The sequence below is a fragment of the Rhopalosiphum maidis genome, chromosome 1 (assembly GCF_003676215.2).
Source record: "Rhopalosiphum maidis isolate BTI-1 chromosome 1, ASM367621v3, whole genome shotgun sequence".
Classification (NCBI taxonomy): Eukaryota; Metazoa; Arthropoda; class Insecta; order Hemiptera; family Aphididae; genus Rhopalosiphum; species Rhopalosiphum maidis.
In genome coordinates, this window is record NC_040877.1 from 36,909,088 (window position 1) to 36,926,567 (window position 17,480).

A 17,480-nucleotide genomic window follows, 5' to 3' on the forward strand; every position below is an offset into this window, starting at 1 on the left:
CATTTTAAATAATATTATTATTTAGAATAATATTATCGCTATCAGGCGCCAGTGCACGTTCCGCTGATCTATTATCACGGGTTAAGACATCCAACTGATTGAAATTACACATTTGGCTAACTTGGCCCCACTGGCTATTATCAACGCGATCACAATACCGTCGTCTTATCGTGGAGTGTTGTTTAAATAAAAATCTAATAAAGTAATGAGGTTGGACTCAGCCTCTCATATTTTTGTTTTATTTATTTAGTTTTATTTTTTTTTAAATTCCGACCGCTTTCAGAATGCTATAAGTCTTGATTCGATTTCAATTGTCATTAACGAACGCCCGGTGCTATGTCGATTTCCGAACATTCAACTTCCGGATAATGTTCCAGGTACACAAGTGCCTTAAATTTCTCTAGTTTTGGTAAGTGACAGCGATTATCATATAATTTTATTAATTTGACCACCAAGAACTAATATACTCTTGTCGTAATGGGTTTTCACAGAAGGGTAGTTTAACATAAGCATCAAATTTAAAAATTAGACCACAGTTAATAATCTAATTGTGATTTATCAGAAATGAAGATTTACTCCCTTAATTTAAAACATTAATTTTAAGCATTTTAATTGTTTATTTATCACAGAGAAATTTGATTTTTAAAATTATAAAAATTTAATATTGTACATTTTATAGTTATTTTTAATTGGTATTTTAAACTAGTTAAGTAAGTACCTAAAATACAATACCTATATATTTTTGAAAAGTCTACAAATGAAGTGCTCAAATAAATTATATAAAAATTTACCTGTACTAATTAACAAAATGTTAAATCATAGCCTATAAGTACCTCTGATTACACTTATTTACTAGTTGTATAATATTAATTATGTTATAACTTAAAGTAAATAAATTTTAAAATATTCTAATTTCAAGTAAGCGCTATTGAAAATATTACCTACCTTTTAATTTTGATTATAAACAAAGCCATATATTATTGTAAGTACTAATATTTGTCAACTTCATAAATTTATATTTATTAAAATTAAGTATTCAATTGAGATTTTACATTATTTTCGTTCAGAGAACTTGTTGGTGTTAATTTAATTTAAAAAAACCGACTAATAGTTAAAAATGTACAGTATTTGAACTAGCTGTATTAAATTATTGGAATAGTATGCTATTTATATACAAGCTAATTCAATCCTCAAAAATTAGCTTAAGATGTCCCCTATAACAGACATGTTATTTAAATTATTCTACTAAACTACCATCAAACTACTAACACATTATATTCCTGGGAGAGACATAACCTATTATTTACTAAAAATAAAAGTATTAGTTTGGTTTAATATTTGAATAGTCAATAGTTTTGCAAAATATGGAAAACAAATTTAAATACCCATACAAATAATATTAGGTATAAAGAAAAAATCTTAATAGGTTGATACCAAATAAAATAGAAATAACTTTATTAAAAAGTACTAAACTTGGATGATTAATTCTCAGTCTGTGTTTATTAACAAAGTGCGTATTATCACATAATTATGAAGTTTTTTTATTTTCTTAAACTTTCATTAAATCTATTATTTTTTTTATGTAGTGAAGTTATAATTTTCTTTACAGTTTGATTGTTATATTAATACGTTAAATATTTTATCTTTAAATTTAGTTTAAAGTGAAGTTAAACAGTTTTTTAATTTTTTTTGTTTTGTTTTTAATTGTTTCAGACACAACATACCTATTAACTAATTAGGTAACATCTAGCTTATTAATAGCTTAGAAGTAATTGAATTTAAAAATAGTTAATTAAAAAATATATATATTAGTTATATAAAAATGATGAGTATAACTAAACCAAAACCCATTAATCCAGATACACCTTTGACACTGATTAAAGACATTCAAAATAATGTAAACAACATAACTGTTATGTGCATAGTATTAGAAGTAAATCCTGCTGTACAACTCAAAGATAACCATGAAGTTCGAACAGTAAAAGTAGCCGATAGTTCAGCATGCATCAATTTTTCGGTCTGGGATGAACCTGGTTCATTTTTATATCCAGGTGACATAATACGTGTTCACAGAGCTTATGCAATTTATTTTAGAAACTGTCTTACTCTGTATGTTGGTAAGAATGGAGAAATTGAAAAAATCGGTGATTTTATCATGACATTCAATGAATCTGTTAATATGAGTGAAATAAACTTAAATGCACCACCACCACAACCACCTCCAGGAGCCAATGGAAATACAATAAGTAATGCAAGACGAACAGGTGTTGGAAAACAAAATATGAAACCAAATTCATTCAAAGGTAACAATGGAAAAAGTGGACCTAGAAGTCAAATGAGGCCAGAAAGAAAATAATTCAATAACTGATTAAACTAGTTAAACAATTGTATTTTGAGTTGGTGAAGAAATTCTGTGATATTAACTCATTTTTGATCGTATTTTAATATTCAAGTTTTATATTAAACTGTAATTAACTATGTACATCCTTATTTTACAAAAAAAATTCTAAGTAATATATATTTATGTGTGTATTTTTCTTTAAATCCTACTGTCAATTATTTGACTAATAGACTTTTATTTTATATTATAATAATGTATATCCTTATGTTTGAGTATTTTATCTTATTATTAATATTTTAAATTGTGGTATTTTATATCCATGTAAAAAATTAAATATTTAACCTAAGTGCCAATTTAAAATGTAATTACATTATTATGTACAATTTAAAGGAACTTTTTTAGACAAATGGGTACAAGACTACCTACTGCATATATAATAATTTATACATATGTTATGCATATTATATCCAGTAACACTATTCGTAAGATATCGTCAATTTTCTTATTCCTCTTATTATATGCATAGTAATATTCTATACAATTTAAATTACCTTTTATTTTTTCTTACCTACTCATTAAATAATTATTAGAATATTGTTTTATACTCGGGGTCACACAATTATAATATACCCATTTAGTTAGTACATTGCTATATGTTTAATTGCTTGATGCAATATTTTACAAATCTAATGCATACATTAGATACATTTTATTAATCAATAAAATAAACGTCTAATAACAAAACTTTTTAAACAAAATTATATTTTGATTTGTATTTAAAGCTAAGAAATATTCAATTCAAACATTCAATATTAACAAATGAATTGATAAAAACATTAAAATAATCATTTAAATACAATATATAATATTTTATCATCCTTATTCCTAATGAGATTGTTTATAGAACTTGTCTTGGGGACTATATATTAAGTGTAGTCGTATTTGGGAACATTTAAAAAGAGCAAAACAGATAATACTGATCTAGTTATAAATGAAATACATTAGATATTTGGTATGTTATCACATGTTGAATTTGTTTCATAAAAACGCTGTTGCGACACAATATCTCTAACGAAAATTCGTTTTTATCGTTCTAAATTTTCAAACGATTCTGTCCACCTATAAACATCATAAAGTCCTCCGCACATATTATGTTACACGATGACCGCGGTCTTTTCTTCCGTTTACTCGATATATATGTCTTCCACTGGATACGCTGTCTCTATGTATTTCTGATAGAATCTTTGGAAGGCACGTCTAAGAAAACGAATAGGATTTTTATATTTGTATTATTTCTGTACGAATAAAATACGTTTGAAATCCTTTACCCGATCGCTTCCGCCACTGGTCTCGACGATTCGTTTGCTTTAAACACGTGACACGCAAACCTCTGACATGTCGGATGTTTAGTAACGAACCCCATGTATCGGTTGTCATCCGGGTAAAACGCACAAAACGATACGTTTTTTAAAGAGTAAAAATAATCTTGGCATGGTGTACTCGAATCTCTAGTCTGCTAAATTGAAAATTAAAATATATATAAAGGTTATATAGGTAAAATAGTTTAGACAAGTAGGTATTCAAAAATAAAATTATCGTTGTTGACCACCAGTTAAATAATAGTTTTACAGTAAAAATTATAAAAAAATTTCGTGGTCGTGGGCAAGATACATACAATTGTACTTGTACATTATTAATTATTATATAAAAGGTACCTACACCTATATGGAAAATATAGATGTTTTATATTTTAGGAATATCACCATCAGCTATTACTGAAAGACAATATTTATTACAAAATTGGGTGGGTATACAAAATTAGTCTATGCAGTGTTTTTTCTATACACAATGGTACAGGGGCACTTACCCTCCTCCCCACCACTCAAAAAAAAAAATCATTGATAGATATGCATGTATACTGTATATGACGGGTTCTAGTAGACGTTATATAATACTTATATAGTTTTATTTTAAATATAGTACTGTAGTATGGTTAAATTATAAAACTCTTAATGATTAATGATGATGGTCATAGTGGATGAATGTCGGCTTGTACATTTCAAGGTTTACCCCCTGTCAACAATAATTGTTTGCGCTTCTCCGTGTTTATCTATGTGTACTTAAGTAGTTGCGTATAAATGCAGTGTGCTAAATAGTGCAGCACTTACCATCGTAGAAGATTTGGCACGATCAACCATTCGAAGTCCTTGGTCCGATACCTCAAGTATGCACGATTGTGGTTTACAATTGGGTCGTTCTGTTATCTTGCGTATTGCTTGACACAGTACAGAATTTCCTTTGTGCCACATTGTCTCCACCGAACCCATATATCCCAAAAGAAACCGTTCTCGTTTCACCTTGGGTGTTGCAGAATCGAAATCCGTGTACTCGACGTCTACTGCGTACGCGGACGGAAACGCTCCTTGAGCGCCAGTGCGTAGATTAACTCCTATAAATCCATCAATAGGAGTAAACAATTGTATCATGATATTTTAGTGGACAGTGGCATTAACATTGACGTTAGTATCAATACTCTCGTCAAAAGCAATCAGTAAGTGTAGGTACCTTCGCACCAACAGTCTTCAGCTTCTTTTTGCACGTAAATCGGATCACCGATATCCACTTCCATCTCGTCCCGGTGTCTGGGAACGAACTTGTATAGTCCTCTGTGCGTGGCCTCTAATAGCTCTAATTGAGATAATGGAAGACCCGATGAACATGAAGATGCTGGAGTTGGAGTATCTGCGCATAAATAATTTTCTAATTAAAGTTTCATTCGGATGAGTCGCCAGCGTAATAACATATATATAAGTACGTTTTACACATGTTAATTAAAGTAGGTGCATTACCTATCTGTTGTGGTGAACTAGATTTGGCTCTCTCGGGTGAATGAACTAACGATATACCCGAGTCTGGAGATCGACATTCAAAGTCTCGCACTCCCGATACGAACGATTTCCTTCTGTCTGATGAAAATACTTCTCCTAATTCATCAGCCAAACTTAACACCGAACCAGCTTAGTGTAGGTGTTTTTAAATTACATACGTTAGTCAATTGATAATTTAATCGAAAAACCAAATGCCCCTTTAATTGAAATCAATAATTTATATAATTAATTTTAAAAAAAAATTTTATCGTGCCCTAAAAATGATAATCATTAATAATTTAATAATATTATTAATGATTGAAAGACAACGTTTGAACATTTTTGAGTATTGATGATTTATTGTTTTCTTTAAATAAGACATTTGGTTTGCTATTAGAAATAAAAACAAATATTACTTCTATTTTTCGGTAATTCGGGTAATTTTCTTCTTCTTTTTTCATGCCTTAAACGCACAATTTGACTATAATAAGTAGATATTATTATTATTATTATTAATACCTTATTTATGTATATTCCTAATCAATGATCATATGTTAGGTATATCCTTAAGATAATATCTTACTTTTTCTTTGTCTCATTTTGATCGTCGTCTGACATGGAAAACACATTGAAAGCATTATCGGTATCAACATTTGTATTGATTTTAATTTCAGTCGTTGACTCTTCGTCTGATAATACATCGTGAACTAGACTAAAATAAACAAATATTATTATAAATACTATAATAGACTATATAATACATAAAATAAAATAATTTACTATATATTTATATTAGTTGGTACCTAAACACACATGCTCAAATTGGGAGAGAGGCTTGTTTCCCTAAACTCTATAGGTTATGTATTAGAATATGTTTATATGTTTATATGTTTTAATTATTCGCACATCGTTCTAAATTAATAATATCATTAAATAGATTTTTATATTTTTTAAAGTATTATTCTTTAGTTGTACTGCCAATGCATTTTACTCTATATTTTTTGTGATTTTAAAGCATTTATAAAATTTGTTAGTACTTTTTTCTAGATTTTATTGTTTTTTAATGCATTAAATTAACAGTGGTAATTATTACTAACTAATTTAATAAATAATGTTTTTTCTTTTGTACACCTATGTTACGAGGGTGATTTCTGGAAATCATAATAATAGCAATACTAAGATATTGGTATTCCATATCAAATCATCAACTGGACGAAAATAGTATATAATAATAATAGTATTCGTATTTCAATCTCTAAGATAATTTGATTTGTATTAGTCGATTAATAATATGTTTACACAATTTGAACAAAGAGAGATGTGCAACGTAACCTCTCGAGGACTTGCATAAAAAAAATGTTCAACCACCTCCCCAAATTTAGTATTTAATTTACGCCTATACAGTGGCGGCGGATAAACAATTTTTTTAAGTCCTGAGAATCAAGTTTGTAGATGGGTGATTAATGGAATATTAGTATGGAGAGTACTAAAATATTACTTCTATAAAGTAAGACGGAATAGTGTTAATGAACGATTTAGATATTCATAAATGTAAATATAAAAGAAGAAGGCACATTTCTACAGGCTACTCTTTAATTTGCTGGATAGGTTAGCGGTCAGATAGGTTGACACAATCTTAACGGGACTCGTGAAATAAAATATCTCGCGCCGCTGCTGCGCCTATGTACCGACTATTAACAATAAATATTAAATGGATTATTAGACATTAAAGTTAAGACAATATCACATACGCATATTAATATGTGTTGTCACCATTCTACAAACGTTCAATATAATAATTTTCATTCGGCAGAATCACATGTTTAGTAGTATAACTTTTAATTTTAATATTAGGGTGAATTGAAATATTAATTATTTTAATAATAACATTAATAACACTAAGTGTTTATATTGTATACGTTTGTAAGACGAAGACAATATATTACGCAGATATTACGTTATCTTAATACATTTTTTTTTAAATGAAAATTTAGTTCAATAATATTTATCGATAATAATATTCAAGTATTTACTATTTTTATATTATGATTTATGATTTATCTCGTAATAATATTTATTAATTAAATAATAAAAATACAAAAATATAGGTCCATTTGAATTTTTGTATTTCATTTGTGAACGGCCTATATCTACAGGCCTACAGACGCTTTAACAAAAAACTAATCATTATTATTAAATATAATTGTAGAAAATGTACATAAAATAAAAATATAGTAGATTATTGTCAGCCGACAGATACCTACCAATAAGTAATAAGTATCTATAATGTTTTACGGTTAAATTATATGATATAATATATAAAATTATTTTTTCAATAATTTATGTTTTTCTAAAACACTTAGAAAATTAAATCATTAAATGTAATTATTTATGATCTCAACAATTTCAAATATCAAGTTTGTATCTACGATTTTTCAAACAATAAATAATCAAATGGAAATGATATCTATACTAAATTAAATGATAATATTCACTGCAAAATCATATAAATATAATATAATTATAAAATAGATAAAAAAAAGTAATAACCATTTTAATAATGAATCAAAATCTTAATAACTTTTACATTAAAATTATAATACTATAATATAATATAGTAAACATTACGTCTTATAAGTGCTTAATTGAATAAGATAGAATACAAATATAGTACTATTTCAAAATATTTATTACATAAAATGTGCGTTTATCTTATACAATCTTTATCTTATAGTAAAAATGTCGAATGTTAAATTAATTAATATAATAAATATATTTATAGCACCATGTATTATGTATAGGTACTCATATCAAGCAGCATTTAAGAAGTGCAGGTATACATTTTAATATTTAATAAATTAAAAAAAACTTTACATGTAGGTTGTTGGTAGGTTTATATATTATAAAATCTTTGTACTGATTTAATTCATATCTAACTTATGAAATAATAATGTTTTTTATCAATATTACTTATGGTTTTAAACATCTAAATTTATTTTTTATATGAAAACAAAGACTTTATTTCAAGACTTCTAAAATCAAATAAATTTAATTGCCGCTTGTCATAAACAATATTTATTATATGTAATAAATAATAATATATTAGATTCCTACTCAAGTTAATACATAGGTACACGTCCTTGTAACAAACAACAGTAAGCTGTCATCAATAGTAATAACTTCCTCATTAATTTATTGCACCTATTTTGTTGTTTACGTTTATTATTATGTTTAAAAATAATAAATATTAATAAGTAAATCTGTAGGAGAGTAGGATTTTCTATTCCCTTGACCTTCAAAAAATATATTCTGATTAACTTGTATACTTAGTACTTACCTCGATTATTATACTATATAGGTAGTTGGTCATCAAATATCGAGTTAATATAATCGAATGATTATCGAAGACAACTCTTTTTATAATGGTCTCGGTTATTTTGGTCAAAAATTATTACGTGTTACATTACCAATATACTGACTTATGGTTTCGTGTTAATTGTACATATTTTGTACATTATTAATAAACTCTCAAGCTCAACTGACTATTTAACGAAAATGTTTTGATAAAGCATTTTGGTACAACAAAAAACAAGTAAGGAAAATGCTCTATTGAAAGATTAAGCATAGATTAGTAGTTAAAACACAGTAGTTTAAGTCTTGAACCAACATGTGGTTTTTTTTTTTGAAAACAGTACATAAAATATCACATATTAAAAAAGTAACAGTTATGCGTTTTCAAGAAAACGTTACCCACTCGTAATTTACAAAGTGAAAACGGGGTATGCGCAAATGTAACTGCAGAAACTATAATAATACTAAAATTACCAAATGTTCGTAGAAAAATAGAGAAGACTATTAAATAATATGCTTAAGTGTTAAGTGTATCAATATTTATTATATGATCAAATAATTTTTTTCTGTCAATTTTTAAAGCTTATATTTGTTTTGTATATATATATATATATATTCTTTTCTATATTATAGACTATGAAAAATTGGTGATTTACAACAATTTCAAGGGACTTTAGTTTTGATTTGTGCAAAAATATTGTTTGTTAAAAAATCACCTAAAATTTACACGAACACTGTATTTAGAGAAGCACATTTTGTTGACTTTCTCTTCCGTTTGTATCATGTGTATCATTCTTTACTACTTAACTTGTTGATATGTGTTTTAGTGCCGGTATTAAATATATGTAACTGCATTTATTTCAAATGTGTAAATATGTAAAAATATTTATTAGGTAAATATTTATAGGCATCCATAAACAAATGTGGGCTATTTAATGAAAATAATTAACTCAAGTTAAGTTAATAATTGGACAGAAGATCATTAATTTGATAGTTAATAATTAATAGATAATAAATTTATCTTGTTAAGTTTAAACTCGATTTAAAAAAAGTTGATCTAATTTTAATTAATGCGTGGATCAAATAATAAAGATGAGTATTTTGTGTCTATAGCTATATATTATAATATTATTTTATCAAGAAACAGAACAGAAATTTATTAAACAATTTTTATCGAAAACCGTGTATTACTAGCTTTAAACTATAGTTAAGTTATTAAGTTAATTATAAAATGAATTAATTAGTTATGTTAAATCAAAATAAACTATTAAATTTAATTAAAGTTACTTAACAAGTTAATGCCACCTATGTTCATAAAAATGAAGGGATCTGATGGGATAAGCAACACCCATTTCGCTTAGGATTTTAATATTATATGATTCCCGTTTCGGCCAGACTAGTTTAGATTAGGTTAAAATTAAGTTAATAAATATTGTTCTCGAAAAAGTGTTTTTTCTGTTCACAAAAATGGTACATTTACATTGAACTCATAAGGAACTAACACAAATGAGTATGTACAAATAATATATAATATTACCATTAAATATTTACAAGTGAAAATTAAAAGAAAATAGTTGATAAATTTTTCTTAAAAAATGTTAAGTATTTTATAAGGTTTCTGATTTTTAAATATTACGATTAATTTACGAATATGCTGTAAATTATGTTTTTAACTGCTTTTACTTAATAATCTATTTCACCGATACAATATGTCTACAATTCAATTCAATGTACATTGAAATGCTTACATTTAGTAAATAATCATTTTCTCGAAGTTAAATTTTAAGTTTTTTGAATATTAATTTAAGATAATATTAAGTTGTAAAAACTGCATAAAAAAATATATATATAAAAACAAATATCTACATTTTTAATTCCATATTCTAAAGCACAATCATTTTCTGAGAATTTCAATATAATATAAAAATAATAGAGTATTTACTATTTAGTTTTATAACTAAATACTTATGTATTTAAAGTTTTGATGAGCGAGTAGTAAATAAGGGACAACAAATTTGCAGTGTATATAGGTATATCTCTGCAATAACGTTCTCTACTTTGACTTCGCTTATCTACTTTAAATTATTGTAACTTATAATCATTCTTATAAAAATACGATTACTATAAAATAAATGAAAATCGTCAAAATATATTCTGTTTTGAAAAATGTATAATTTGTTTTGTAACGACTTCAAACTATGTTATAGAAAAATCATCAATACTTATCGTGAAAATTAGTATTTACCTTTAAAAGGCTCCTTGTATTATAGAATTTAGACAATATAACATCGTAGTGAGATCGTGGTATATATTTTAAATGGGGATAACGGACTACAAATAATGGGTCAAATACACTAATTTTCTTTTGTCTGTATCTTATAATCAAGTAGCATTAAATAATTTATTTACATGTTTACATCCACTTACAATGCCCGCATGATGCATTCTCATGATCCAAACCCGTGTTTGTGTACGAAATACGAAGATTAGTCTAAAATATAGTTTTATTTTAAATTTTTTATTTGTAAATCTATCTTACTCTAGCTAGAGATCAGAGAAAAATATATAAATATATATATATATATATATATTTTTATTCAACTGATTCGAATTGTATTTTATTAGTTTACTAGATCTCTAGTTTTCTCCTACAACCTGCTAGTAAGTTTATGCATACATGTTCTTATAAGTAAATACCTATATAGATAGTTCCAAAATGCAAATTGTAGGTACGTAAAATTATTATTCAATGATTAGTTGATAAAATTGAATTAATATATATAAGCTGTCTCGAAACTAAAAACATAAATATACATATAGATTAACGTTACCAAGAAAACAAGCTTAAAAATATTAAGGGCTAATTCCCCGTAAGTTCTACCTATAGGCTATACTGACTATAATAAGTAGTAGTTCAAACTGTGCCACACGCCTTTTGTTGCCCTAATTTTAAAAACTAGATTTTTTCGTATTGTCAAAAACAAAAAGATATGGATTGAAACTTAAATTATAGATTTGGAACATAATTACAAAAAAAAATCTACAAATTAGAAAAATCCGTAGAATTTCTTTCTTCTACAATTATAATGAATGTACGTGAATTATTTATAAATAAATTAAAATTAATAAAATAATTATTTAACAAGATATTTCTTATAATTCTATTGAAAAATAAATAAGTTTCAAAGTAAGATGATTAATTTTGATAAATGACATTTGTGTGTTTAAAAACCGGAATAAGCGTAACAACTAGGTATAATAATTAATAAAACAATTATTTTTGTAATAAAAATTTTCAAAAATGTTTAGTGTTTACAATATTTAGTTTAATATTAATGACTATTAGACATTAGTACTTTTAAGTAATTTTTGTTTCACTTATGGGTCACCGCAATAACACTATAATCAATAACATTTTTCTCCATAAAAAAATCCTCATAAAAATACATTATATATACGGCCCAAGCATGGTGCTTATGACTATTAACCATAATTAACTTGACATCATAAAACCGTTTAATTAACGTAAATGAATATAATTTTTTAAATCATTTGTATCCCTCGAAAAATACTGTATCTTAAAAAGTAAAATGCTTTTACGATATTATATGTATTATATTTGTATTTATATAAAATATTTACATACTATTTACAACATTTAAGTATCTAGACCGCGGTTGTAGACTACTAAACTGAATTTGTTCAAAAAAAAAATATTTATATTTTATAAATCTATATTTGGGCAGGCTAGTAAGCTTAGCGAACCTATACATAACCCCTTTCCAATCCCAAGTACGCAACTGAACCCTACAGGCTACAAGTACACGACAGTAGGTAAACAAACTATTATATCTAAAAGTATAATAATATGGCAGATCACATCATATCCGTGGGATTCGTACTGGTATGTATCTTAAATAGAACAAACAGTTGTTTCGATATCACTATGTATTTAATAGAAGAAAAAACAGTGCTGTTTTTACTTACGTATAAGTCTGCGCGGACGCCCTCAGATGTTGGGGTAGCGATTCGAATATTTGCCTGAATTCTTCGAACTCAGAATCGGCCATTGCTTTATGCGTACAATATGCATGCGTGTTTATTATTCTGCAGTGATCGCCGTCGGTTTCTGTGTCTTCGTGGGATTATTTTATTAAAATAACGCATGCATAATATTATCATCCCATCGTGGACATCAGAAACACTACGATTTCTCCACGGACGCGCACACGCACACACAAATGACCGCCCTGCAAGTTGTACGGTATTGATTATTGCCGTTTCCACCCCGTGCCTTATAGTATTACATTACTATCGCGCGCACTCCGTATAGACTTTCGGTTCATAATAAACTTGAAGTATTTAATATTTTTATTGTTTACCGTGAGAAATCATGGTAACGGTTTATCTTCCCGGTAATTATTGTTACATCAATGTAATATTCCAAAAAAATAATATTATAGATTTGTACGTGTTTTCGCGCGTTATCGTAGATATATTTTTTTTCTCCACTGTTTGAGAACCAATTGCGTAGTGACTCCCACTTTGAGTACTGACGACAACAACGACACTACTTGCCGTTATCACTCACGTCCCGCGTGATTCACGCAAAACAGTGATAACATGACCATGATAATTTGCCGGGGCTACAAGCGAGGTGACGTTTATAAGACAGGAAGACACGGGCCACACGGCTAAAACCAAAATACGGCAGCGTCGTTGACTTGTTTTGTTTCGATTCGATTTCATACGCAATGTCTACAAAAAGTTACATTTTAGACAACGGTGCATACACAGCCAAAGTCGGTCACACAGACGACGATGCGCCCAAGTAAGTCACCCCGAGCATAAGACTATGTGAACGATCGTGTTGATATTGTTAAACGTTGGTAAGATACCTATATAATTAACATTATTATTTTCAGAATAATACCCAATTACATTATGAAGGCCAAAAGCGAACGGCGGAGGACATTTATCGGTGATCAACTTTCTGAGTGCCGAGACAAATCTGGATTGTATTTTATGTTGGGCTTTCAAAAGGTGACGATTATGGCGCTCCACATTTTTATTGAATGTTTACTCACTATAATATTTATGCATTTAAATATATATAGTATACACCATCTGTTTGATAGTAATTTTAGTTACTACATTTCTAGGGTTACCTGTTAAACTGGGATATTCAGAAAACAGTATGGGACTATATATTTAGTAAAGATTGTTGCAAAGCAAACTTTTTTGAAATGCCACTAATCGTAACTGAACCATACTTCAATTTTAGTTCTATTCAAGAAGGAATGACAGAAATGTTTTTTGAAGAATATGAGTTTCAAGCTTTATTAAGAACTAATGGTATATAAATGCTTTTACTCTACTTATTTAACATAATAGTACATTAAACATGGTTTTTTTAGCTGGAAATTTATCTTGTTACCATTATCACCACGATAAACCAACTGCAAAATGTTGCTTGGTTGTTGAATCTGGCTATAGTTTTACACATATTGTCCCTTATATTTTACAAAAGAAATTCAAGCCTGGAATATTACGTGTCAATGTTGGTGGCAAAATTCTAACTAATCATTTGAAAGAAGTGATATCATACAGACAGTTACATGTTATGGAAGAAACATATGTGATGAATCAGTGCAAAGAAGACTTGTGTTTTATGTCTACAGATTTTGATCGAGATCATAAAATTGCAAAAATGAAATGGCCTAAAAATACTATTGTCAGAGACTATGTTTTACCAGATTACACGACTGTAAATAGAGGACTTATAAGAACATTAGATGAGACTTCTGCCAGCAGAACTATAGATAAAGATCAGGTAAGTAAAAATTATTGTGTAGTTTTGACAGATAGATATTTGTTATATTATTAAATGTTACCATTTTATAACATTAGCAAGTTTTACGAATGAACAATGAACGTTTTACAATACCAGAAATTTTATTCCATCCAAATGATATTGGGATACCACAAATGGGCATATCAGAAGCAATTGTTCTCAGTATTAACTTATGTCCAGAAGAGACTAGACCTCATCTATACAACAATATCATTGTTACTGGTGGTAACGGTTGTTTTCCTGGTTTTGAAGAACGTCTTTCTAAAGAAGTGCGGGCTCTTGCTCCTGATGAATTTGATGTTTCAGTGACTGTTCCTGAAAAGTATATAAAATTATAAATTCCATCAAAAATAAAATAAATTAATTATAAATTCACTTTTAAATTTGCAGTCCCGTTACATATGCTTGGCACGGAGGAAATTTACTAAGTAAAGATCCAGATTTTTTTTCGCTTGTGGTTACTAAAGAAGAATACGATGAAGAAGGATTTTCTGCATGCCATCGATTTGATGTTTAAAATACATAAGACTGAAAATATAATTATTATTTATTACTTATAAATATTATGACTTTAGTTTTATTTTCTATGAAATAAAATGTATGAAAATACCAATAAAATTATATTTTGTATACAAATTTAAAATTAAAACTTCTTAGACAATAAATCTTTTTATGACTTAAGTTCGTACTATTTTCATAGTTAGAACTTATTTAAATCTGTTATTTATTTCTCAAACATTTTTTCTTTTTAATAATTTTTGATATTTATATAATATTTCTTCTAATTGTATTTGTATAAAAAATGTATTAAAAAAATCTGTGATTATTATATTATCACTATCCTATATTTTGAATATTGATTAAATATATAATTATGTGTATTGTGTGAATTGTGTAAAATAAAATTATTTTTGTATAAATATTGAATTTTTTCCTTTTATTGATTAATTTTGCATGTGTTTTATATATATACCAGTGGTATACCAGGTTTCAACTGGTGTGCCGTGAGCGCTATTGAAGTGTGCCACGAAAAATCTATTAATAGTTTTATAAGTATGTATTTGTTTGTATATATTGGTATATATATAAAATATGTTTCACATATTATATGGATTGATGTACCGCGAAAATTTTGTCTGAGATGAAATGTGCCGCATAGTTAAAAAGGTTGAAAACTACTGATGTATATTATACTATTCTATGAAGTATAATTTCAATTTTTTTCCAACTTTCTGAATAATATAATATATAATTTAAAAATAAAATATTTAGTTTGAAACAATAATTTTATAAGACATCTTAAAATATTATTTATGTCATGTTTGTATTTGTACTCATTGTAGCTATATAAGCTATAGTATAAGGTCTTTCTATAATCATAATTTTAATTTTTAGTATATTGGTAACATGTTATTACTTATACAATGATTTCTATTAAAATAATATATTTTTCATTAAAACTGTATAATCAGTGACCTATCTATATTATTTAGTGTAATTATTAGTTATAATTTATTGCTAATAAACAATAGCTATACCTAGGAAATCACTTTTTTCAAATTTTAATATTTAAAAAAATACATTAATAATTTAATCTTTTTTATTTTACTTAAATTAAAAATACCATAATAAATATATTTTTCATATGATAACAATTTGTTACAGACTTGTTAAAATGGAACCAAAGCGACCTAGACTTCCAATGACTTGGACTTTAAGACCAGTGTTGCCAGAGAATGTAACGACTGACAATATTATCACAGTAAATGTCTTTGTAGACACTATTATTAATCGAACCTCCATCAGCAAAATCGTTAAGAGTCTTGGACAATTGTCTGTGATAAATTCTTTGACTCATCTTAAACGCGTTAATAATCAAACTATCATACTTATGTTAGTTAACGATTTAAATTCAGATCAGTGTGTGGCAGAGTTGAAAAACAGAGGGTTTGATTTTGATGGCCTATCAGGTCGACCTAAGATTGTACCAGTCCCGGCGTACATGCCAAAGACATGTAGCCAGAATCTGCAAGCTCGTAAGCTGTGGCCATGCAACTTTCACCCAGATAAGCGACTAGAGTCAATATTGTGTGGTAAATTCTTTAATCAACTTCAACTTGCTACTATTGATCAATACATGAGAACGGCGTTGTCATGTGCGGCTGGTGGAGTAGGTGCTGTGGTGGTCGATCCTTTGAACGATCTAATTGTAGCGCAAAGTGGTGATTTCCGTGTCGAACACCCTGTAAAGCATGCGATAATGTGTGTGGTAGATAAAGTTGCCAGGGTTCAAGGAGGCGGTGCATGGAACTCCTCGTCTAACATAGCTAAAACATCTAGTATCTCTACTGATGACAAGACTGGACCATATTTATGCACAGGATATGATGTGTATGTAACCAAAGAACCATGTGTGATGTGTGCGATGGCATTGGTGCACAGCAGAGCGAGGAGAGTGTTCTATGGATATGCAAATGACAGCGAGCCCGGGGGCTTAGGTGGATCGGTCAGCGTACATCTCCTCAAAGGAATAAATCATCGATTTGAGGTTTTTGCCGGTGTCTTAGAAGAAGAGTGCAGAACAGCAGCATTGGAATTGCATACCAAAAATGATGCTCAGAACAAAAAACCCGGAGATCAATAAATTGTAAATTACAATTAATTACAAATAAAATCCACACAAATACTTCAAATACTTGTCTTAAATATTATTACATTTTTGTATTTTTTTGGTATCCAATATCCAGTTTAATGACAATTTAAAACCTACCTATATAACTATGTATATTATAATACGAGTACGTCTGTGATCTGTACCGCGGTTTTTTTTTAAGAAACTTGGTTTTTAATTATAATTTAAATGTTATTACTCTCACTCGTGCCTTAATATAATAGGTACCTATATGGTATGTCTTGTGGCTGGGGTCATTCTATTAATGTGTGCTTCACGGAGAGCCCGAGAGCGTTGCCATATCGTCATAAACCACCTGCAGGTTAGTTTTGGTTAAGTTTTAAACCAGTTAGGTTTAAAAAAAAAAATACTAAAGTATCTATCTACAATATATTA

The 17,480-nt window shown here is 27.9% G+C and overlaps 4 protein-coding genes across 5 annotated transcripts; 3 read left to right on the plus strand and 1 right to left on the minus strand.

The window, feature by feature from the left end:
* Window positions 1-171: 171 nt before the first annotated feature.
* On the plus strand, window positions 172-17,123 carry LOC113552512 (probable inactive tRNA-specific adenosine deaminase-like protein 3). The gene is made up of 2 exons (XM_026955382.1): window positions 172-409; window positions 16,079-17,123. The coding sequence occupies exon 2, from the start codon at window positions 16,089-16,091 to the stop codon at window positions 17,055-17,057; it is 969 nt and encodes a 322-aa protein (XP_026811183.1). The 5' UTR covers window positions 172-409; window positions 16,079-16,088; the 3' UTR covers window positions 17,058-17,123.
* On the plus strand, window positions 1,823-2,356 carry LOC113560841 (SOSS complex subunit B homolog). Its single transcript, XM_026966948.1, has one exon. It carries the CDS (start codon window positions 1,823-1,825, stop codon window positions 2,354-2,356), a length of 534 nt encoding a protein of 177 aa, XP_026822749.1.
* LOC113552500 (JNK-interacting protein 1) lies at window positions 3,195-12,840 on the minus strand. Of its 2 annotated transcripts, none has more exons than XM_026955375.1 (8): window positions 12,547-12,840; window positions 5,792-5,920; window positions 5,625-5,689; window positions 5,191-5,358; window positions 4,907-5,083; window positions 4,510-4,790; window positions 3,670-3,854; window positions 3,195-3,598 (listed from the first exon to the last, which is right to left on the minus strand). In XM_026955375.1, the coding sequence occupies exons 1-8, from the start codon at window positions 12,627-12,629 to the stop codon at window positions 3,526-3,528; spliced, it is 1,161 nt and encodes a 386-aa protein (XP_026811176.1). In that variant the 5' UTR covers window positions 12,630-12,840; the 3' UTR covers window positions 3,195-3,525. The 2 variants fall into 2 exon arrangements, with proteins under 2 accessions (XP_026811176.1, XP_026811170.1); XM_026955369.1 differs by having other exon boundaries at window positions 3,670-3,857.
* Window positions 12,978-15,050, plus strand: LOC113552489 (actin-related protein 6). Its single transcript, XM_026955365.1, has 6 exons — window positions 12,978-13,390; window positions 13,485-13,602; window positions 13,722-13,914; window positions 13,977-14,392; window positions 14,470-14,735; window positions 14,804-15,050. Exons 1-6 carry the CDS (start codon window positions 13,314-13,316, stop codon window positions 14,928-14,930), a joined length of 1,197 nt encoding a protein of 398 aa, XP_026811166.1. The 5' UTR covers window positions 12,978-13,313; the 3' UTR covers window positions 14,931-15,050.
* Window positions 17,124-17,480: the final 357 nt, after the last annotated feature.